Raw genomic sequence first — 25397 nt, 5'->3', positions numbered from 1 at the left:
ACTCATAAATAAGCAAATGCTCATCAAAACAATGAGCTGCAATGGTGCACGTTCTACTGCCAGTGAAGGGAAGAAAGACTGCTGAGTCCAGTACGGATAAAGGCTCAAGGAGACGGAAATTCTCATAAATGTTGCTGAAAGAGTAAGTCAAGACAACCTTGGGCAACTTAAGTCTGTCACTGACAAACCCACCAGATCCTTTCTCTCTCTGCTACTGGATGAATAACGAAGTTTTACTGCAGATCTGAGAAATCTACTGTTCTAAGTTCCTAATGTTCTAAAGAAGCATTATGAGGAGAAGACATCAGGGCTATCCCAGCAGAACTAAACAAGCCCACAGAGCGCCTCACCTCAGATCCACGTGCTTGACCTGGCTCATCCTGGTCAGTGCCCCCAGGTTCAGGACCTCCAAACGGTTTCCTGCCATAGCCACTTTATCTAACATGGTAAGTTTCTCCAAAACTTCAGGGATGTGACGAAAATCGTTGAAGGAAATTCCCAGAGAAGTGAGCTGCCGCAGGTTTCCCAACTCATCTGGCAGAGCCGTGAGGCCGTTGCCGTCGAGGCTGAGGGTCTGAAGACTGGAAAACAAACAAGCCCGCACTGTGGAGCAGCTCACGCACACAGAGCCAACAAAAGAAGCTGTAAGCCATTACTAAGCCCGGACAGTAATTATTAACAATTCAAACATTACAAAACTCCCCCACATCTTGGCCCATGGAGAGTATCAGAAGTTAGACATAATTTCTAAGGTTGGGCCTTCAGACACTACATAAAGATCCAGGGTCTCTGCTGCTGATGAAAAGAATGGGTCACTGCTTGGTGGCATGGTCACATCTGGTATCAAGAGCCATTACTTAACAGAATCTTGATAAGAATGTGACTTATCTCACTGTGAAAGTTCAAAGTGCTAACTGCATTCTAAGACTAGAGGAAAAGGCCGGCACTTACTTTAGCAATTTACCAATCTGACTTGGCAAGTCATGAAATCCATTACAAGAAAGGCTGAGCTCAGTCAGGGTAGAAATCTCACACAGCAGCACAGGAAACAGTCCAAGTTTATTATGGGACAAGTTCAGGCCCTTCAGTTGAGAAAATCTAAAGAACAAAGGCACAATACAGACTTTATTTCCATAAACCCACTGTGATGGCATGAATAACTAAGACACTCACTATATGTCTTTACAGGGACCATCAATGGACTGTGATGATTTTTTTTTTTTTTACTGTTTGATTATTGCTGTTGGAGACCTTCTATGTAGCCCTGACTGGCCTAGAACTCACAATATAGCATAGACTGGTCTCAAACTCAAAATATTGCCTCCATTTGCAAAGTGGTGGGATTATGGACATGTGTTGCCACAACCAGCTAATGATCTATATAGAAATCAAATGATCTATATAACATATATATAATTTGTTCTAAAAACATGTTTTCATGTGCTAGCAAGTGCTGTGTGGACACAGGACAGCAAAGTGGTTAAAACACAGAGCATACTGCCAATGGGTCAAGAGAGTTCTAAAATGAGGCAGGAAATGCACATGGGACTCACGCTGTCACGGTGCCTTTCTATTCATCAAGTCACACTTGATCCCTTTAAACTCGTTTTACTAAATGTCTACATGGAATATACAAAAGTTAATCTACTCAGATACCACAAGAGCTAACAAATACACAGCACATTAAAAGCAACTCTTTTTGTACTGCAATTATATTGGCTTGAATGTCACTCAAAATAAATGGATCACAGGTGAGCTTGAAAATGGGCGGCAGCCTTGTGCTGTGAAGTGTGTGAGCCACATGAACCCTGTGCTGTTGCCATTTATGCAGTCACAGCTTCTATATTATCTGACCTCGAGATAGTGTGGCCATAGGATGGGTGTGTGGAACATCAGGTTTTATATCATACAAACGAGATGATAAGCCAAAGGCACTGTTCTGCTTTGAAAATGGAACCCGTGGAACCTAACACTAAGGCTCCTCTCTCAAACCTTTCCTTCTGACCTCCAGGTGGCCTGAGTCTCATCACGTCCTATCCTTTGCCCAGGTGCCTTGACCTCAGAGTCTCTGGCAAGCTCTCTAACCGTATCAGTGCTAAAGACTGACTTCCTTAATATTATACCTTATCATAATTTACTATTCAAATATAAGTCAAATGCTTGTATCATTGCTAAATATCTTACTTACTATTCCTTGTATCTGTACGAGATGAAGTTGTAAATACCCGTGCTTTCTGATTATTGCACTAGGACTATGAGACTTACATTATTAACATGAGTAAACAAAACGTCGTTTTAATGTGTTATTTCTCATTCACCATGTAATGCAGAACACTTCGCTTTGATTTTCAATTTCTCCCTAGCAGAAGCCACAATCACACCTTGTCATTATTCATGGGTATCCAGTTTTGTTTTGTTTTGTTTTTTCGAGACAGGAATTCTCTGTGTAGCCCTGGCTATCCTGGAACTCACTCTGTAAACCAGGCTGGCCTCGAACTCAGAAATCCGCCTGCCTCTGCCTCCCAAGTGCTGGGATTAAAGGCGTGCGCCACCAACTGCCTGGTGGGTATCAAGTTTCTGTCTTGTGTAGTTTCTTGAGACAGGGTGTCACTTAACATAGCCCAGGCTAGTCTCTCACTCATTTAACATAGCCCAGGCTGGTCTCTCATGTTGTTTTAGGTGAAAATTTGAGGTGGGAATTGGGGAAAACAGGAAGGCAAAAATATGTTCTAAGAAAGAAAATAAACACATGGCTCACAGTCTTGGAGGGTGAAATGGCTCGATTATCAAGAGAGAAAGGTTTCACAGATGACGAAGGACTCAAGAACAGGTGGGAGTGAATACACAGGAGAGGAGGAGGAGTGCCCCAGCCTGAAGCCACTTCAATTAGAAACTTTTGATTAAAAAGCTGTCCACGTATATATAGAATCTCACAGTCTGCCATAGATGCAGATGATGATTATCACAAGCCTGGCAGAGTGGTGCAGGCCTTCAAGGCCAGCATCCTGAAGGCTGAGGCAGGCAGATCTCTGTGAGTTCAAGGTCACCTTGGTCTACATAAGTGAGTGCCAGGCCAGTTTGAGACCCTATTTCATAACAAAAGAAAAACAACCCACCAAAAAATAGTATCAAAATCAATGGCAAGAATGAGAATACTGGTCTAGTAAGCACAGGGTTCTGGGCTCAGTCAATACCCAACCTCACTAAAATAAACAAACCAAAAGGTAAAAGAGGAAGAGGAAGTAATTAAGTCACTGAATACTCTGTCCTGGGAAAGGATTACACAGTGAGTTAGTTCCCAAGAGAATGGGTTGCTCCAAGACAGTCAGCATGGACCGCTGACTAGCCCTGGTCTCCTGTCTTGCCATCCCACCTCTCCTGTCATGTGGGCTCCCACCATCCACCATGCTGCAGCAAAGCCACCGTCTCTGACATTTAAACCTCTTCTCTTTACACATTATCTAGCCTCTGGTTATTCTGTTATAGAAACGAGGAATGATGTAATCCAGTAAACTTGTCCACTTAAAATATGACCCACTAAGCTACTAATTATAATTCATTTTCAACATACTAGTCTGGAAACCTCTTCCCTACATACTTGTGGAGTGTGTCAAGGCCCCCTGGTCTTTCTAGCTGCATGAAGTTGTGCCGCAGGTTGAGGTAGGTGATGTCTTGGCTGTAGAAGAGATGCTCAGGAACCTCTTCAAGGCTGTAGCATGAGAGGTCCACAGTGCTCATCCGCTGCGACACCACCTGGGGAAGACAGACAGGAACGCCTCCTGAGCTCACGCCTGCTTCACAGCCCAGGCCAGAATGGCTCACTCTGACTAAACTAGAGAGGGGAGAACGGAGAGGTTCTACTACTCATTTATAAAAACCAGTTGAATTTTACTATTCTCTAAAACTACAAGCTGCTTAAGAAAACAAAGGTAAAGGCCTGTAATTCTAGCACTGGGGACGTGGAAGCAGGATGGTCAGTCAATCAATCCTATGGAACCCTTGGTTACATAGAGAAATTAAGGCCAGCCTATCAAAAAACAAGAAACCTAAAACAAGAACCCCATGGTACTACAAGCAGAGTGGGTCCATGCTTACATATGTCACTTGGGAGACTGAGGAGGAGAGGAAGAGGAGGAGGAGGAGGATCACTACAAACAGCTACCCTAGGCCACAGAATAAATTTCAGGCTAGCCAATAAAATATGTGAGCCCTTGTCTTTAATAAAAATAAAAGAAGGAAGGAAAAGAAAAAAGCTGCTCATGTCTCTATAAGGAAGGGGTTAAAATTTCACATTCCAAATCAGAAGCAATGTTAAGATAATTCAAAATAGCTAAGTTTTAATAAGAGACAGTGTGGGACAAAATGCCTTTTGTAGCCACACGCCTCTGCTGATTATTCACAAAAAGTCTTTTCTTCTACTGAAAGCATACACAACATTGCTGAATCTGCCAAAGATGCCCAAGAAGCAGTAACTTCTCCTGAAAGAGGCAGAAGGATCGAAGTTACTCACAACTGAAACCAGTTTTTACGAAAAAACACATTGTATAGCTGATATAGCAACAAAAGACCAATAAACGGAATTGTCTTCAAAATCCATAATGTGTTTAAAAACACATGAGGAAAGTCACTTGTGTCCTGAGACATAAAGAATCCAAAGAGCACAAGTTTTAGAGATGCAGTGCACTTCAGTGTCATATCTTCAATAGCTAAGCAGAGCTATGCTGAAATGCCAATTACCCTCAACATACCAGAAGACGGATTTGTGACAGAATCACAGGTCATGTCCCATCAGTAAGTCCACCTTTTCAGTGGTTCATCGAGGCTGTTCTAACAAAGTACAGAGCACGAAGCACCAGGTACACACTAGGGACAGGTGTGTCTATCAGTGACTACTGTGGCAGATGGGAAGCAATGGAGATCTCAGGTCTCAGTTCCTTTAAAAGTCTAATTTCACTATGCCATAACTCTGTCGAAGACCCACCTCACAAACATGGTACAGACAGAAATGTACCTGAAAACATTTAATACCATTTTCTATTATAATACAAAAAGTAAAGACCCAGTGAAATTCCATTATTATATTCATTGTGCACTAAGAAAGACCAAGTGTGACACTAAGGATGGTCACTTGCTGCTACATCCTCATCTCTATCCAAGCTTCCAACCTTAGACGCCTGCCGTTGCCATCTCTGGTACTCAGCCAAAGTCTCAAAGCTGACATGATAGGTCTGAGCTTGGGCTCCAGCTGAGCTGAAAGCAAGGGAGTGCTGCCGGCGCTTCACTTCTTCTATCTGAAGAGAGGAGGGAAAAAGTCACAACTTCTAATCAGAAAGGATGGTCAAAAAGCAGTAATGAACAGACTGTTTAAAATGGCAAAGAATCTGAGCAGACATTTCTCCAAATAATATACATGAATAACCAACAAGAACATGAAACAATGATCAACATCAACAGCCATTATAGAGAGGTAAACCACACTACAACAAAGGCTGGATGTGGGGGTACATGCCTATAATCCCAGTACCCAGGAAGCAATGCAGAGAGAATTCTAGGTCTGTCTGGGCTACCTAAACATCCTTGTCTCAAAAAGGACTTTTCCCTAAACTGCAACAACTCCACTTAACACCGACCGATATGCTAAAGACACTCTTCCTACCGCCATGGAGTCACTTCTATCTTTGGCATCTTACTTTGGATGACATTGCTTCTGAATCTTGGCAGACCAGCTACAATTTACAAGTTATACTTGCAAATCAATACATTCTAGTGCTTACTAAAGATAGATCCTAGTGGCAGAAACATAAAATACTTTGAGCAAAAAAGAAGCACACTGTAAAGATTCAATAAAACAAAATTTTTGGTAACATTTAATTATAATATTTACAACATAATCATTGTTCATTGGTAAGAAATCAGTACAACTATATAAACTGGTAGCAAAACAAATAATTTCATTGAAACCAACAGATAATATTCTAGGATAATCTTTTAAATATATTGCTATGGAGAACTGGAGAGATGGCTCGGTAATTAAGAGCACTTGCTGCTCTTGCAGAGGACCAGAGTTCTGATCCTAACATGTTGGCTGGTTCACAGTCATCTCTAACTCCAGTCCCGTGGGATCTGATGCCCTCTCTAGCCCGGAAGAGCATCAGGTACACATGTGGTGCATATACGCACATAGAGACAAAACTCATACACATAAAATAAAATAGAAAAGGAAAATAATTTCTTAAAACTTAAGTGAACTTCATTTTAGATATATTAAATTAACCTCTGTACAGTTTAAGGAAGGAAAAAAAAAGACTTTGCCAGGTGGTGTGGCGTACATCTTTAATTCCAGCACTGAGAGGCAGAAGAAGACAGGGTCTCTAGGAGCTCCAGGCCTGCCAGGGGTACACAGTGAGACAGACCCTGTGCCAAGCAAACAAACAAACAGGGTAATGGAAAAAGGGTCTCTAGGACCCAGGCCTGCCAGGGGTACACAGTGAGACAGACCCTGTGCCAAACAAACAAACAAACAAACAAACAGGGTAATGGAAAAAGCTTTGTAGCAGTAAGTCCCACTACAAAATGATAAAAGAAGAAAATTCACCATTTGTAGTTAATAGTTTTCAAAGTTGTACATATGTAAAATTACGAGGTCAATTCACATAATACCAAATTAATATAATTACATAGAAATAGTGGCTTTAAAAGCTACTAATGAGTAATTCACAAAACTTTCTCAGTATTTGACTATGTATGATTCTCTAAACTAAGTATTCCAATGTAAAATATATTTTTTAGATTTTAGCTTTCATTTGTATTAATGTGTATGTGGCTGTGACTATGTGTGTCTGCACATGTTCTGGGCCCATGAAGGCCAACAGAGAGTGTGGGCCTCCCTGGGACTGGAGTTAAAAATGGATGTGAGCTGTCATGTGGGTGCCACTTAGAATTGAACCTGAGTCCTCTCTAAGAACAGCCAATGCTGAGCCATGTCTACAGCCCATTATTTTTAAATTTGAGTAATAATATTTCTATTCCCAAGCTTTGCACTGACTCCTCCCCAGGATTCTGATTTCAGAATTGTTTTTGTTGTTGTTGTTGTCTGTCTCACAACATCCTAAACGTTGAAAAACCTCATTCTCAAGGTTTTTCAGTGCATGCACTGATTTCTACCTCAGTCTGAAATGAGTTTATTTTTTGGTTATTGCACTTATAGCTATCTTGGCAGCAAGCACTTTTGCCCTCTGAGTCATCTCTCTAGTCCACATTATCTGTCTTTTTAATACACTATTATGTCTATACTGCTGTGTATTTAGACCAATCACACATTTCAAAGGTCATTTTGTCATAATGCTCTTCAGTTCACACTGGTTATGCCAATCAAGCTTCAAAACATTATAGTGTCCTATAAATCCTAACCTGTCACTCTGTTTAACTGGCAATGAACTTTTTCTTGACAGATACAGACAGACCATATTTCTGGCTGTTGAATTGGGGCTTATGACTACCCAACTCTTATATTTTAAACTAATAGGCAAAAAGAAGACACCTGAAAGAATCTATCTTGGCGAAGGATCTAGGCAGCTACTTCTAGTTCCCAAGGCCATTTCTTTGTAGCACTCTGGTAACACCACCTTGGTGTCATCAGCCACAGCACCTGGTTCCTAGGTGTGAAAGCACACAGTTCTACAACAGCACTTGGGGAATAGAGTGTTCTGGAACCTCCCAAGAGTCTCTGATAACATTTTATAATGTTCCTATTGGCATCCATGAAAACCAGGCAGGATGTTTCCCTTCCTTTCCCCTCCCCTTCCCTTTCTTCTCTCCTTTCTCTTCCTCTTTCTTCCCTCTTCTTCCTTCTCCTCTCCTCGCCTCTCCTTTCCTTTGTTTCCTCAAATGCTGAGGAGAAAATCCAGGGACTCAAACATGCTAACTGAGCTACAGCCTAGCACACAGTCAGCCTGTGTGCGAGAGTGTGTGAGTGTGTGTGTGTGTGTGTGTGTGTGTGTGTGTACATGTGGAGGCCAGGGAAACCCCTGGGAAGCCATTCCTCAGGAGCAGTACACCTTGTTTGTTGAACCAGAGACTCTGGTTCCCCTGAAGCTTGATAATAAGGCTAGGATGGCAGGGCGACAAGCCCAGGGACCTGCCTGTCACTGCTTCCTCGGCACTCAGAGTACAAGCATGCTCCAGCACCCTTGGATTTGCTGCTGTTGGTGGTGGTGGTTCATTTGGTTTTTAAACAGGGGCTCTGAAGATCAAATGGAGGCCCCCACATCCTCCTTCACCAACTGAGCAATTTCCCCAGCACACCCTTGACATTTCTTAATAAGCAAGGTAATATTTAAAATCTGTAAATCTTACCTTTCCCCCAACCAGCGGCAAAATGTGCATCTTTCCAGTTTGACAATCCTTCACTGAGGAAACAATAAGGCAGGTACCACAGAGAACAACGAGGCGCTCAGCCCATTTGTGCAGCTGGGTTTTTCCTTTGCGTACATTATAGATGCCAGACAGTAGGATTCGATCCAGATGATCCATCTGGCATGGTTTTTCTGAATAGAAAACAAGTGTTTCAGAATGTACCATTAAAGAAACGTTAACACTGAAAGGAAAATGTGTGTGCCAACATCCAGTAGCCCTATTTATAGATATGAGGAACGAAGCAATATGGGTTTTACAAAATAAGATCTTGGTCCTAAAATAACACCTACCACTGCACTTACACAATGGAAATAGGCTTTACCTCGGATGTCACTGTTAACCCTTCTGCAGACTGCCACCTTTCTCGAAAGGGTTAGCTAGATCATGGACTTTGGGTTCAGATACGCTGGAGCCTGAATGCAAGTTATACCACTCCCTTCAATTACCTGGCCCACTGAGCTTACGTTCCTCACAGAGTTTAGATTAGATTCTATCATCCTATGTTGTCTTGAATTTTATTAACCCATCTTCCAGAGTATTCATGTGAAAAAGTAAAATAACATGAAGTATTAAGCATAATGAGGCTACAAAAGATGTGTGAAATTAAATGACAATCATTATTAACATCAATCTACTTTATAATAAGAGTATAAGATGTAAAAGAGTTCTCTAACCCTGTCTATAATCTCCACCTCTCTGGCTCTTGCAGGAAAAGCCTGTGAGTAGTAATTCAGTCAGCCGCTCACTGCACAGGAGCAGAAGCAGAGCATCCATAGGAGTGCCTCCTCCTTTAGGTGCCCTCCTTTCCATCATGTTCATATGACTGAGATACAATGAGCAAAACACAACACTGAGACCAAGGCGCAAAGCTCTTTGTAAAGGCACATAGACAAGTGGGGCTCGGCTGTTAGAAGTGCCTAAATTGAACCCCAAATTCCACAATGGAAGGACAGAATCAATTCCTACAAGTTGTCCCAACTCCACATTTGCACCATGGAAAACATGTGCGTGCACACACACACATCATCAGTCAATCAAAATCAAAATAAGTAACCAAGGGAAGCAGCAAGAATGACAAATGGGACAAACAGCAGACAGCTCTACAGAGATCAGCACACGACTGGCCAACCGTGTGCCCTCAGGACCACTCTGCTCATTTACCCAAGCCTTTCTGCACATGTAAGATGGAAGAAGTGGGTCAGATACCTCAGACTCCATTGCATTTCTCAAAAAGGCTGTTAACAGCAGACTTACGAATTAGCTAAGCTAATCCTCTGCCTGCATTCTAATTTCCTCTCCTTAGGAAGTCTGGTTCTCCCAGATCTGTATTTCCTTAGTTTCCTCTACCAGCCAGACATCACCAACTAAGTGTTCAACACTTAATATAAAGAGATATATACTAAGCTGACAATAGAGACTATTGATCAAAAGTTAATGAGCTTGAGAAGTAAGTAAAAAATTAAATAAAATACATATAATGACATATTTTATTTTATTTGTGTAATTAAACAAGATTTCCTGAAAGGTAAAATATGAGTGCAAAAAATATAAATATACAATATGCATATAAAATAAAAAATACAGACTATGAAAGTAATGTATTGTGCAGTGGGATGTTTTCTCTAGAGAGTATATCAAGAGTATATTATTTTCAAGAATTATTTTTATGATTTGTTAAATTGTGTGTGTGTGTGTGTGTGTGTGTGTGTGTATACACATGAATAAACATGGCTGCAGAAGCTAAAGGCATCAGCTCTCCCTGCAGCTGGAGCTAGAGACAGCTGTGAGCCACCTCATGTGGGTACTGGGGCTCAGGTCCTCTCCAAGAGCAGTGGCTGCTCTTAACCACAAAGCCAACTCTCCAGTCCCAGCACTACTATATTTTAACAAATAAGTTTCAGATATACAAATTAACCTGAGGCAATATGTAAGTTGCAATTCTGAGGGAAAAAAATACATTTTAAAGTTTATTTTATATATGTAAGTACACTGTCACTATCTTCAGACACACCACAAGAGGGCATCAGATCACATTACAGATTGTTGTGAGCCACTATGTGGATGCTAGGAATTGAATGCAGGACCCCTGGAAGAGCAGCTCATGTTCTTAACAGCTGAGCCACCTCTCTAGCTGCCCCCCCCCCCCAATTAATTTTTAACAATGTTACTTGATACTGAAAGAAATACAGAAAACCAAGTACTCTCAAGTTCTATTGAACAAAGTGCTTACTGGTATCACATATTCGTGCAATTTAGGAACATCTAGTCAAAATGTACAATGCATGCCTATAATACCCCCAAAGTTCTGCTCATGTGACTTACATTCAGGAAGCCAGCCTCTTCCCTTTCTACAGTCATTTCCTGCTCTTTAGATTTGTCATTTCTAATGCATCTATCCTATATAGTACAGGTTAAACCACCACAACGGGACAAAATGGCTCAAACATAACCTCTAACTCTGCCCAGATGGGCATTCTGGGTAGCAAGAGATCCATGCTGTTACTCAGAACACGAGGGTGACAGTTTCCTTGTAACATCTGGCTGCTGTTATCCAGGTCTTCAAAGGAGGAAAGAACACTGAGGAACAGAACCAGGTGTAGAAGTGGCACTCACGAATTCCACTTCCTATACTGAAGAAAACACAGTCTGGACAATCAGGTGCAACCTATAACTCTGCTACTCAGGACCTAAATATACAAACTATTGCCTCGCGCCCTCAAGCTTCCAAACAGTAAATAAACACAAAATATGTGTGTTTGAACTTTTGGGTGTTCAGGGGTCTTGTTGTTGTATTGGGTTTTTTTTGTTTGTTTGTTTGTTTGTTTGTTTGTTTTGAAACAGTATCAGAATACCACAGACTGCTCTTAACTTAAAATATAGCCAAGATCTCCCTTCAACTCCTGATCCTCCTGCTTCTACTACCCAAGTGCTGAGAGTATAGGTCTGTGCCACCTTGCCCTGCTGGTTTGTGAACTTTAAATGTAAACATACTGTGTGATTTATGAGAGTTAAGCATCAACTTGACTGGATTTAGAATCACCATAGAAACATTTCTCTGAGTGAGTCTATTAAGAGACCCTCAGAAAGGTTTAGTGGAAGAGGACGGCTCACACTAAGTGTGGGCAGCCCCAGCCCATGGCCCAGGCTCACAGAGAGAGAACTGAGCGCCAGCATCCTCCTGCTTCCTGTGGACACAGTCCTACTGCCAAGACCTCCCCTCAAACTGGGAGGCAAAAGAAACTTCTTCTTTAAGTCACCTGTTGAAAGTGGCAGGCTCACCTGGTGTCATTCTGACAGGTGGCTTACCACAACAAGGACAGTGACTAACACAGAATTCTTGTTCATGGCTTCTCAGTGGCATTTATATTCTTCACACAAAGTATTTTAAACAATGTAGGCAGATACCACGGTGAAGAAAAGAGGCACCCTGAGCTGCTTGCCTACAACCACAACTTCTCAACAAATCACATCCTTGAATTCCATTTCTTCTCAAACAAATAAAAGGGTAAAAGAACGTATTTCAAATTTTCCTGACTTCAGGGGAAAATGTATTCCTGTGTCTGCCACCCTGTCCTGACAGCACTGGAAAGAGAACCCCGAGCGTCACCCAAGCAGGCAAGCTACCACTGAGCTGCATCCGAAGTCTTTCCCAGTCTCTGTACTGGCCATCCTTTGTAGTAGGGAACACAAAAAAGCTAACTGGTTTGAACTTAGGCCCTCGTGACCTCAACGACTACGTTCTATGTAATCTATATTCATAGATTACAACTTTACCAACCAACACCTTTATACATGAAATATTTAAAACTGATTACTTAGCATTTTGCTCACAGATAAAACTTGAAACATTTTCTTTCCTTCGGTTAACTCTGAATGTCTCTGGACTTGGGAACTGAGAAGAGGGAAACAGTCTTTCACTGATCAACTTGAGGTATGTCCCGAATTCTCTGGCTCTTGCCTTCCTTCCTCTTCTGAAATGCATGCTGTGGTCAATGACTCAGGTTGTTTGCTTGTTTGTTTGCTTGTTTGTTTGTTTGTTTGTTTGTTTAAGATTTTAAATTCGTTTTTAAAAATCATTTGTGTGTGCAAGTGAGTGCAGGTGCCCAGAGGCCAGAGGGGGCTTCTGACCCCTGCAACTGGAGTTACAAGTGGTTCACATTTGCTTGATATGGGTATTGGGAGCCTAACTTGTGTCCTTTTAGAAGAACAGTAAGCATTCTTAACAGATGAGCCATCTCTCCAATCTCAATAAACAGATGCTAAAAATGATGGTAATTTGTCAAAAAGAAACTGAGGCCTGCATGTGTGTACATGGTAGATGTGGGGTCACCCTGAGTAAATTAGCTGCCATAGCTAAGACACAGATAGGTGGTTCATGGAGTCTACAGAGCAGGGAACTAAGGAGTCCTACTAATGGTCAATGTCTTAGTCAGCTCAGGGTTTCTATTCCTGCACAAACATCATGACCAAGAAGCAAGTTGGGGAGGAAAGGGTTTATTTGGCTTACACTTCCATACTGCTGTTCATCACCAAAGGAAGTCAGGACTGGAACTCAAGCAGGTCAGGAAGCAGGAGCTGATGCAGAGGCCATGGAGGGATGTTGTTTACTGGCTTGCCTCACCTGGCTTGCTCAGCCTGCTCTCTTATAGAACCCAAGACTACCAGCCCAGAGATGGTCCCACTCACAAGGGGCCTTTCCCCCTTGATCACTAATTGTGAAAATGCCTTACAGTTGGATCTCATGGAGGCATTTCCTCAACTGAAGCTCCTTTCTCTGTGATAACTCCACCTGTGTCAAGTTGACACAAAACCAGCCAGTACAGTCAGTAAGGAACCAAGGCCCCTAACCAACAGCCTTTAATTAAGCCATAGTAAAAGTGAACCCTCAAGGCTGGGGAGCTATCTCTAAGGGTAAAGCTGCCTGCTTCAAGCCCGGTCAAGCTGACTTGAATCCCTAGGACCTCCATGATGGAAGAAGAGAACTGACTCCCACAGGCTACCCTTTGATCTTCCCATGCACACCATGGATATACATACATGTGCATGCACATACACATACATGCAAACACACACAAATGTAATACAAAGAAAATTTCAGTGCTTGGGCTAGAGAGATGACTCAGCAACTAAGAGCAGTTGCTGCTCAGACAATTCAACCAGGAGAGCCTACCCTTTCTAAAAGACTCCAGTGTACTAGGCATGCAGAGGGTAGGTGCATGTACATACATGTAAAATAAAAATAAGCAAAAGAAAAAAGGAGAGGTGGGAATCTTCAAGCTCCAGATAGCTGTTACATGTCCCTAAAACCTGAACAGTCAGCTAAAGCTATTCCTGTATTTCCAACCCATAGAAAGTACAAAATATACAGTTGACAGTACTGTCAACTGAGGCAATTTGTTACATAGTCAAGAGATTCTTCACCGACCTATCTACCTCTCTGCCTACCTTCTTGCCTACCTATCTTCTTGTAACTTTTTGGTTTGGTCACCAAATGTATATATTGCCCTTTTTTTTTTAATATTACTTTCAAAATTCCCTTTACTGAACATAAGTTTCTCATTCAAATTACATTAGCTTATCTAAACTAATAGAGCATCTTTTAAGATTCCCTGTCTAGCACTGCCATACCTACCATCAAACACAAACTTACTCTTGTAGTTTACACTGGAACTTAAAGGCATATTAAGATTCTGGTCATAGGATGATTTATCGAGTGGTGGTAGAAGATTGGTGGCATGAGAGCCAACAGCTGTGCTATAGCCTTGTGTGTAAAAGAAATCCCAAGGCTCAGCTTTCATCCTGGAATTCCAAACATTGACTACATAAAGAACCCAGTTCAGTCACAGTCAGGAAAGGAACATGCTGTTATTTCACCTCAGGGATTTTAGTATTTGTTTTATTTACTTCATTTTGTATATCTGGGTATGTGCATTTGGGAACTGGAGCCCCAGAGGCCCGAAGAAGGAGTTACTGGTGGTTGGTTTTGACTCAACCACTGTATATATGTGCTACAAACCAAGGTCAGATCCCTGGTAAAAAGAGCATATGCTCTTAACCTCTGAGCCATTCCTGCAGGCCTCAGCTTAGGTTTGTTTTGGTTTTTTTGTATTTTTTTTTAAAGATAGATTTATTTATTATAAGTGAATACACTGTAGCTGTCTTCAGACACACCAGAAGAGGGCATCAGATCTCATTACAGACAGTCCTGAGCCACCATGTGGTTACTGGGATTTGAACTCAGGACCTTCAGAAGAGGAGTCAGTGCTCTTAACGGCTGAACCATCTTTTCAGCCCCAAGCTTGGGTTTTTAAAAACAAGTTTTATAGCAACAGATGAGTTCAAACTGGTCCTACTTTTTCTCCGATTTGATTTCAAACTATCAACTATTCTCCCTCCACAAATCACCAAAGGATTTTATCTGCATTTCTCTCTCCTGGTACGCAGGCATACACTTGCATGTACACACACATACACACTCAGACACTCACTCTCATGTCTTTCAAGAATATGTACCTAAATGTATTAATTCCTACTCTACTTACTTTTTGTACCTTCCATTTCTGATTACCTGAAGGCAATATGCCCACTTCAGTTTGTAAAAAATAATATATACACACTATACCCAGCAAAACTCTTAATTACCATAGAGGGAGAAACCAAGATATTCCATGACAAAAACAAATTTACACAATATCTTTCAAAAAATCCAGCTCTACAAAGAATAATAGATGGAAACCGCCAACACAAGGACGGAAACTACACCCTAGAAAAAGCAAGAAAGTAATCTTCTTTTAACAAACCAAATAAAAGATAACCACACAAACATAAAAAATAACATCAATAATAACAGGGAGCAACAATCACTATTCCTTCATATCTCTTAACGTCAACTGACTCAATTCCCCAATAAAAAGGCATAGACTAACAGACTGGATTTATAAACAGGACCCAGCATTTTGCTGCACACAGGAAACGCACCTCAGTGACAAAGACAGACACTACCTCAGAGGAAAGGGCTGGGAAACAATTCTCCAAGCAAATAGTCCCAAGAAACAAGCTGGAGTAGCCATCCCTTTTTTTTTTTTTAAGATTTACTTATTTATTTTATGTATGTGAGTACACTGTAGCTATTCAGATGGTTGTGAGCCTTCATGTGGTTGTTGGGAATTGAATTTTAGGACCTTTGCTTGTACCAGTCAACTCTGCTTGCTCTGGCCCAAAGATTTATTTATTATATGTAAGTACACTGTCGCTATCTTCAGACACACCAGAAGAGGGCATCAGATCTCATTATGGCTGGTTGTGAGCCACCTTGTGGTTGCTGGGATTTGAATTCAGGACCTCCGGAAGAGCAGTCAGTGCTCTTACCTGCTGAGCCATCTTGCCAGCCCTGGAGTAGCCATTCTAATATCGAATAAAATCAACTTTCATCCAAAAGTTATCAAAAAAGATAAGGAAGGACACTTCATACTTGTAAAGGAAAAATCTACCAAGAAAATCTCTCAATTCTGAACATCTATGCTCCAAATGCAAGGGCGCCCACATTCATAAAAGAAACTTTACGAAAGCTGAAAGCACACATTGTACCTCACATAACAACAGTGGGAGACTTCAACACCCCACTCTCATCAATGGACAGATCATAGAAACAGAAACTAAACAGAGACAGTGAAACTAACAGAAGTTATGAACCAAATGGATTTAACAGATATATAGAACATTTCATCCTAAAACAAAAGAATATACCTTCTTCTCAGCACCTCATGGTACCTTCTCCAAAACTGACCATATAATTGGTCACAAAACAGACCTCAACAGATATAAAATGACTGAAATAATCTCACACCTTCTATCAGATCACTACGGATTAAGGTTGGTCTTCAATAGCAACAAAAACAACAGAAAGCCCACATACACATGGAAGTTGAACAACAGCCTACTCAATAATAACTTGGTTAAGGAAGAAAGCAGTGCTAAGAGGAAAACTCAGCTCTGAGTGCCTCCAAAAGGAAATTGCAGAGAGCATACACTAGCAGCTTAACAGCACACCTGAAAGCTCTAGAACAAAAAGAAGCAAATGTACCCAAGAGGAGTAGACCGCAGGAAATAATCAAGCTCAGGACTGAAATAAACCAAGTAGAAACAAAAAGAACTATAAACAGAATCAACAAAACCAGGAGCTGGTTCTTTGAGAAAATCAACAAGATAGATGAACTCTTAGCCAGACTAACCAGAGGGCACAGAGATAGTATCCAAATTAACAAAATCAGAAATGAAAAGGGAGATTTAACAACAGAAACTAAGGAAATTCAAGAAATCATCAGATCCTACTACAAAAGATCTGTCAGTCTCTGCCTCCCAAGTGCAGGGATTAAAGGTATATGCCAGCCACTACCTTGAGGCTAACAAAAATAAATCTTAAAAAACAGAAATAAAGCTAACCTAGGAAAGATATAAAAATAATTGTATTTGGAAAAAATAATAAACATTTAAAGTTTGGAAAAAATAATAAACATTTAAAGGGAAGATATCTTTACTGGTATTTTGCTAATTTTAAAAAAATCTTCCTTTAGTCCTTTTTCTTGTACATATTTATGTCTCATTTCATTTAACTGACTTAAAAATAGTTTTTGTTTATAGCAAATACTTTTAGCACACAGAAAGTGAAAATACAAATAACCAATTTAAAAGTAGTTAACATATTCACAAAGCTACTGATAAATTCTTACCACCATAAAATCGAATCATACAGCTGAGGTCAGGGTTCGTAGCCTCCTCCTGTATGCGCACGGGATCTTCAAACCCCAGCCTGGATAAGTAATCGTAAACAATCTGGAGAGGCCGTTCAGAGGGCTCCAGTCTCCTGCTTGCACAATTCAAAACATAAAACATGGTAAGTAATAAAATGTGTTTATTTTCCTCAGATCTTGATTTCTTCTTTATTTTTTGTTCCTAGATCAAATAAAACTCTGTGTATGTGTTTGTGTGTGCGTGCGTGTGCGTGTGTGCGCGTGCGTGTGTGTGTATGTGTGTGTGTATATGTGTGTGCGTGTGCGTGCGTGCGTGTGTGTGTGTGTGTGTGTGTGTGTGCGTGCGTATGTGTGTGTGTATGTATGCGTGCATGTGTGTGTGTGCACGTGCGTGCGTGCGCGTGCGTGTGTGTGTGCGTGTGTGCGTGTGTGTGTGTGTGCGTGCGTATGTGTGTGTGTATGTATGCGTGCATGTGTGTGTGTGCGCGTGCGTGCGTGCGCGTGCGTGTGTGTGTGCATGCGTGCGTGTGTGTATGTGTGCGTGTGTGTGTGCGTGTGCGTGTGTGTGTGCGTGCTCACAGTGAGCACTGCCACATGAGTATAAAGGTGCACAGAGGGCAGTGGGCGATGTCAAGTGTCTTCCTCTATTGATCCCCACTTATTCCCTGAGACAGTTCTCTTGCTGCCTTGCCTTGGGGCTGGACTTGGCTGGTCAGCAAGCTCTTGGGAGCCTCCTATTTCTACCTTCCAGTGCTGGAATGCAGGCACAGGCAGACATGCTCAGCTGCTCATGTGGGGAGTGGACTTCCAACCCTGGTACTCAAGCTTGTAAAGTAAGCACTCTTGCCCATTGGGCTATCTACATAGGTTTTAATATCATACAACTAATCTATACAAGTGGTTTTCATAAGGAGTCTTAGGATTCCTTTTGACATTGTGAGGACCACAAGAAGCTTCTGTTTACACACACTCTATTCACTGAATAACTGAATTAGAAATTAAAGTTAAGAATTTCCAAAGACTTATCTTAAAACAATTATACCTACTGTATAAGTAACATGAATTACTTAAAATATGCAGAGTTTAGTTTTAAAAGTGACACTCAATGCTTTTCACTTTTGTGAATTTATCTTTTCAGGTTTTTGTTTTATTGAGAAAGGGTCTCATGTAAGCTAGGCTGGCCTAGAACTCAGTATGCAGCCGAGGAAGAACTTAAACTCCTGATTCTCCTGCCTTTACCTCCAAGTGCTAGGATTATAGATCTATGTCACCATGCCCAGTCATTGTTTTGTTTTGTTTTGTTTTGTTTTTTATTTTTTAACAGATGGTTTAACAGGCATAGCTGAAATTTCTCTCTATCTCCTCCTCTACTTGGTCTGTTGAGGTAGTCTGCCAGGTAGGTTCTGGAAAGCATTACTGCATCCTTACAAGGGATTGTAAACAAAAAGGAAAAGAAATACTATTTCACAGAGTGCTTCCAACCTCCCATACCTCTCTCTCTAAAGACTCTCAAAAGCAACTCTGCTGGAATGTGCCTCAAAAAGCCCAGCACTATGGTCAGGCAGGAGGATTCAGAGGTTGATGTTGGTCTGAGCTATGAGATCCTGACTCAAAACACAAACAAACCAACAAACAGGGGTTGGGAAAACTATCAGAGGGCTCCTGGGGTCCTCTGAATGTTTCTGATATAGATTAAAAGACAGAAATAATAACAACAGAAATGTGAAATATAAATTATGCTCATCCATAACTAATCTCAAACAAGCTGCACACACAGACATGCATGTAGATTGTGTTTCCTACTCCGCTCAGGGCACCGTGTGTCCCCACTGGCTTTACAGAAGAGATTTTCAAAACACCTAAGAATGAAGGCCACAATAACACCTACCCCTAAATTTTTTTTTTTTTACTAAACTAAAAGCTAAGGCTCCTGGTGATTCTTCATTTAAATCAGATTTAAGATACTTTGAAAATATAAAAGTTGTGGAGTTTAGGGGTTCAGCAGTCACAATAGCAGACATATCTTCAGATAATTCTTTTAATCAGAAAGCAAATAGTAATGGATATAGTAGCTACAGACTCAGTTCTACAATTATCATCTGCCTGACCTGCTTTTTTTTTAAGATTTATTTATTTTATGTATATGAACACATTGTAGCTGTCCTCAGACACATCAGAAGAAGGCATCAGATCCCATTACAGATGGTTGTGAGTCTCCATATGGTTGCTGGGAATTGAACTTAGGACCTCTGGAAGAGCAGTCAGTGCTCTTAACCACCAAGTCCTCTCTTCAGCCCCCTGACCTGCTTATTTAACCTTCCTGTATTAAATTCCTTACCAGTAGAATGAGAATGAAAATTCAATCCATGGGGCTGCTATTAAGGCTACCTGCTTTCTTACGAGAACTATATAGCATGTGAAGTGCTTAGCAAACTCTCTTGCATGTCATGTGTCCCCAGACATACTGACCAGTGTAATTCAAAAAGAATTTAGGACTGAGATCAGTGAGACCAGACCTGATCACCTGACTGTGATTCCTTGGAGTTATCCTCTGACATCTACACCCCACACTAGCATACATGTGCCCACAACACACACACACACACACACACACACACACACAAATGTAAGAAAAGTTAAGATTGATAATACATTTTAATTAGAATAAAAAGAAAGCATCTCTTAGACATGAAAACCCAATAAACAAGCAGTACATCAAAGTCTAGGTGTATCTTCAAAAGGTCTTAAAGAACATTTAGGAAGTACACTGTTTAAAAAGATATGAAAGCCAGAGATGGTTTGAATGAAAATGGCCCCCACAGGCTCTCAGGGAGTGGCACTAATAGGAGGTGTGGCCTTGTTTGAGTAGGTATCATCTTGTGGGAGTGAGCTTTGGAGTTTCAGAAGCTCAAGCCAGGCCCAATGGCTCACTCATACTTCCTGTTATCTACCAAAGCAAATATATCAAACTGTGAGGTGCCTTTCCAGCACCACATCTGTCTGTGTGCCACCATACTCCGCACCAAGCATGATGACAATGGGCAAACCTATAAACTGTAAGCCAGCCCAAGTTAAATGTTTTCCTTATAAAAAAGTTGCTATGGTTACAATATCTCTTTACAGCAACAGAAACCCTGACTAAGAGCCAGATATTGTGGTGCACACCTTTAGTCCCAGCTCTTGGGAGGCAGAAACAAGATCTCTGTGAGTTCAAGGCTAGCCTGGTCTACATAGAGAGTTCCAAGACAGCCGAAGCTACAAAATAAGACATTGATTCAAAAAAATAAAATAAAACTAATACAACAACAAATAAAAAAGAAATATAACGGGTTGGAGAGATGGCTCAGTGGTTAAGAGCACCGACTGCTCTTCCAAAGGTCCTGAGTTCAAATCCCAGCAACCACATGGGGGCTCACAACCATCCGTAATGAGATCTGACACCCTCTTCTGGAGTGTCTGAAGACAGCTACAGTGTACTTAGATATAATAATAAATCTTTTAAAAAAAGAATTAAAAAAAAAAAGAAATATAACATACTTACCTATAAAGACAAGTTATAAAGGTTAGTCTTTTATATTTGAGTAACTATAGTACACTGACACAACAGGATTTAATTAAAAAAAAAAAAAAAATATATATATATATATATATAATGAAAACAGTAATCACTACAAAAGCTGCATACAAACACCTGCATCAAAATAAGAACCAAAGAGGAGATGGTACACCAAAAATAAACCAACACCTGGGCTTGCCTTCCTCCTGCTCAGTTTAGTTGTCTGTTGGGCTTGCTGTTATAACCCATGCTAGCATAGAAATCCTGACAATTGTGCCTTAGCCTCCAAAGTAGTGGACTTCTAAATCTGTCCTACCATGTCCAGCTCAATATGTCTTCTAATTACCAGTTGTTGTTGCTGCTGCTGCTACTAACACGGGGGCCAGAGGAGAACATACAGCACATAAGACACACAGTATTAAACTTTTTATCAGTACTTATTTAGGCAGCAGAGTTTTCTGAGACAAGGCCTAGATACAGAGAACTGGCTGCCCTGGAACTCACTGTGGAGTCTGGATTCATCTCAATCTTGCAATGGCCTTGCTCTCTACATCTCCCAACAGCTGGAATTTTAAGTACAGGCCACTGTAATGGTTTGTGTACATGCTCAGCCCAGGGAGTGGCAATATTAGAAGGTGTGGCCCTGTTGGAGTGGGTGTGGCACTGTGAACACGGGCTTTAAGACCCTCATCCTAGCTGCGTGGAAGCCAATCTTCCACTAGCAGCCTTCAGATGAAGATGTAGAACTCTCAGCTCTGCCTGCACCATCCTGCCTGAATGCTGCCATGCTTCCACCTTGAGGAAAGGACTGAAGCTCTGAACCTGAAAGCCAGCCATAAATATATGTTGTCCTTTATAAGACTTGTCTTGGTCATGGGTTCTATTCACAGCAGTAAAACCATAACTAATACAGAAATTGGTACCAGGAGTGGGGTACTGCTGTGATAGACCTGACCATACTTTTGTCTGGAAGTTTGGGGACCTTGGATTTGGGAAGCAGTGGAATGCTTTAAATGGGGCTTGCTTGATGGGTTATCCTAGTAGGAATGTGGAAGGCTTTGTTAGTAAGAGTGATTTGAATTCTTCAGACCTCGCCCAAGAGGTTTCAGTGGAGAATTTCTATATGTAGCCTAGAGACTGTTTTTGTAGTATTATGTGGTTACTTTTTGCCCTTGTCTGAAGAGTCTCCTGAGGTTAAGGTGAAGAGACTCAGATTAAACTGCATTGACAAAGGAAGTCTCAAAAAAGCCCAGCAGAGACTGTGTACTCTGGTTAAGTTTCATGAAGAACATTGTAAACAAGCATAGCAAGCTGAGAAAAGAAAAATACAAAATATATGGTTCGAGTATTAAAGGGGCACGAGGAAGTGAAAATGGAGTTGAATCCTGTGTTCAAGGATATTAAATTGAATTAAGGGAGTAGTGACCTAGGGGCAAGATCCCATCCAGCTAAATTTAGATCAAGGCATGCTACTACAAGCCTTTAATCCCTGGAGGCAAAGACAAGCAGATCTCTGAATTCAAGGCCAGCCTAGAACAGAGCAAGTTCTAGGTGAAGAAAAACTTAAATCTAGGCTTGGTGGACCACATCTTTAATCCCAGTGCTTAGAAGACAGGCATGCAGATCTCTGAGTTCAAAGTCAGTCTACAGAGCAAGTTCCAGGACAGCCAAGCTTAGGCAGTGAAACAGTTAGAAAACAGAAGGCTGGTGATAATGTAATATAGCAAGGGGGTCATGTTCCAGCCCCAGCAAATGGCAGCTTTGGCCATGTGGCTCTCTGGCTTTAGAGTCCAGAATAGAAAGGACTACTGGGACAATTGATGCAGGTTAGCTGGAACTAAGAAATTAGTGGTGATTAAGAAGAGACCAGCATTACTGAGGTGAAATCTTCTGGGAAGTGTTTTCTGAGAGCACAAAGAAGCTTTGTTCCAGAGATAGCCAAGGTTGTACCTCGTGCTGCAACTATACTTGGTAATGTATAAGAGTTACCCAGGTGTTACTGGTTTTGAAGGCATGAAGGGGTCATGGAGAGCAGCTGAGGTTTGGTACTGTGAGAGGTCATAGAAGGCCATTGGTAAAGGTATAGCCTCAGTTGCAGTTGACAGCCTAGGACTGAAGGGGTCATGCAAAGGATTTGAGGCTTGGCAACATGAAGAGAGCCTATGAGAGGCTATTGGTGAAGCCTAGTTGCAGCTGAAGACCCCAGTGTATTGAAGATGCCAGTACCATGAGGGATCACCAAGAACAGCAGCAGCAGTGGAGTGGATCAACCTGAGCTTAGAGTGCTACAGAAGACAAAGCTGGAGAAGTGATGCCAGCCCTTGGGAGGAGCCCACAAGATCATATGTGGATCCAGACACTGAAGTTGCCTTGGGAGACCCCAAGATTTTGAGATTTCAGATCAGTGGGCTATCTGCTGAGAAAAGCTGCTAACAGGGAGTAGAACCAGCCCAGGAGAAAGAAGTTTGCTGCAGTCAACAAAGATGAAAAAGGAGCTGGAGATCTGAAGACTGCATTGACATCAGCCACAGAGATACAGAGTTTGGAGTTTGCCCAGCTGATTTCCTGCCTTGCTTTGGGGATTACAGTTAAGTGATTGGATAAATCTCAGAAGAGACTTTGAACTTTGGACTTTTTGAACTTTTAACATTGTTGAAACTGCTATAGACTACAGGGACTTTGGAAGTTGGACTAAATATATTTTGCATTATGCTAAGTTTATGTATGGCCCCTATAGACTCATATGTTTAAACAAACCTATAGGGGCCAAGGAGTGGGAATGTAATGGTTTGTATGCTTGGCCCAGGGAATGGCATTGTCCGGAGGTGTGGCCTTTTTGGAATAGGTGTGGCCTTGTGGTTATGGGTTTCAATACCCTTGTAGCTGCCTGGGAGCCAGTCTTCTAAACAACCTTCAGATGAATATGGAGACCTCTCAGCTCCTCCTGCACCAATGGAGGGCACTCCCATGCCTTCCTGGACGCTGCCATGTTCCTGCCTTGACGATACCGGACTGAACCTCTGAACCTGTAAGCCAGCCCCAATTAAATGTTGTCCTTTAAGACTTGCCTTGGTCATAGTGTCTGTCCGCAGCAGTAAAATCCTAACTAAGACACTTGTGGACATGGACTTTTATACTAAGCATAAATAAGGGTTGTGTACAAGCTCAGGAAAGCTTCCTGGTTGGTAAAACACGTCGATGGATGAGGATTCTCCCAAACCCTGCCTTGCTTTTCTTCAGGTGTGGTTCTGACTTGCATCCTTCATATCCAAACTCTAATTCTGCCTACAGTACTTTCCTCCCCTCTGCTGAGTCTTCCAGGAAACTACTGAACTTGAGCAGCTCATAGGAACTTCCAATTTATATCTAGTTCTGCAGACATGCACATGGCCTGGGTACTCTAGAAGAGCTGCACCATTCTGAAATAACGACATTCCTCTCTTTTTTTAAAAAAAAAATTTATTTATTTCATATATGTGAGTACACTGTCACTGTCTTCAGACACACCAGAAGAGGGCATCAGATCCCATTACAGATGGTTGTGAGCCACCAAGTAGTTGCTGGGAATTGAACTCAGGACCTTTGGAAGAGCAGCCAGTGCTCTTAACTGAGCCATCTCTCCAGCCCAAGTATCTGTGATTTTTTTTTACTACCTTTTTTTTTTAATTGTAAAACAGGGCAAAGTTCTTTAATGTCAGTAAAATGTAAGGGATTTCACAGATTGCAACTCCTTCAAACAGGGACTAAGCTTAGTTTCTCAAGTTATCATTAACCCTGGCACATGAAGAACACTGCAGTGCCAGGCATGGTGGCATATGCCCATAATCCCAGCACTCGGGAGGCAGAGGCAGAGGCAGGCGGATTTCTGAGTTCGAGGCCAGCCTGGTCTACAGAGTGAGTTCCAGGACAGCTAGGGCAACACAGAGAAACCCTGTCTCGAAAAACAAAAAGAATAAAGAAAGCAAAAGGAAACAAGTGTCCTCAGTGATCCCCAGTAGGAGGTTCCTGGCTTTGGAGGGAGGATAATCTGCTGTGAATACTGCAGTGAATGAGATGGTATCAGAACAAGCATTACAAGAGAACTAAACTAAACTATCACCTGCTAGTGACTGTAAAATACATACTGATTTTATAAATATCAAAAAGCAAAAGTTTGAAAATAAGTTATTTATATTGATTTTACTCTATATAGCACAGTGAATATTCATGTATACTATGTAACACATCCGTATGTAGCATGTATGTGGCTATATGTTCACATGAATGATGTATACAGTGGCCAGAGGACAACCTTGGATATTGTTTCTCCAGTACCACCCACGTTTTCATTGAGACAGAGTCTCTGACCAGCCGAGATTCACCAAGTAGCCTGCAGTTGGCCAGTGATCCCCAAACTCACGGTCTCCAGCACTCAGAACCCAGGCCACAGCCATGCCCAGCTCTGTCACATGCCCAGAACATGGGTTCTGGGTCCAACTCAAGCCCTCATGCTTGTACTTGGTTACTATTTACAGTCCAGGAGTCACTAAGCTCTCTCCAGCTTAACACATTTGTTCTTTCAAAGTCTTAAAAGAGTACTAAAGCCAGGTGTGGTGGCATACGCCTGTAATCACAGCACACGGGAGGTGAAGGCAGGAGGGAGTGAAGACAGATGACACTCCTGGGCAAGGTCATTC

General features: G+C 41.6%; 1 protein-coding gene across 3 annotated transcripts in view; it reads right to left on the bottom strand.

The window, feature by feature from the left end:
* Positions 1–25397, bottom strand: part of Phlpp2 (PH domain and leucine rich repeat protein phosphatase 2) — a 76155-nt gene that overhangs the window by 31886 nt on the left and 18872 nt on the right. For all 3 annotated transcript variants that reach the window (XM_006531010.4, NM_001122594.2, XM_030243551.1), the window contains exons 3-8: positions 17145–17278; positions 8356–8546; positions 5166–5291; positions 3599–3753; positions 952–1098; positions 351–581 (exon numbers count right to left, since the gene is read on the bottom strand). In XM_006531010.4, coding sequence (XP_006531073.1) covers positions 351–581; positions 952–1098; positions 3599–3753; positions 5166–5291; positions 8356–8546; positions 17145–17278 — 984 coding nt within the window. The remainder of the gene's footprint in view (positions 1–350; positions 582–951; positions 1099–3598; positions 3754–5165; positions 5292–8355; positions 8547–17144; positions 17279–25397) is intronic.

This window comes from Mus musculus, chromosome 8 (genome assembly GCF_000001635.26).
Source record: "Mus musculus strain C57BL/6J chromosome 8, GRCm38.p6 C57BL/6J".
In the NCBI taxonomy this organism is placed as follows: Eukaryota; Metazoa; Chordata; class Mammalia; order Rodentia; family Muridae; genus Mus; species Mus musculus.
This window is presented reverse-complemented; position numbering and strand designations above follow the sequence as displayed.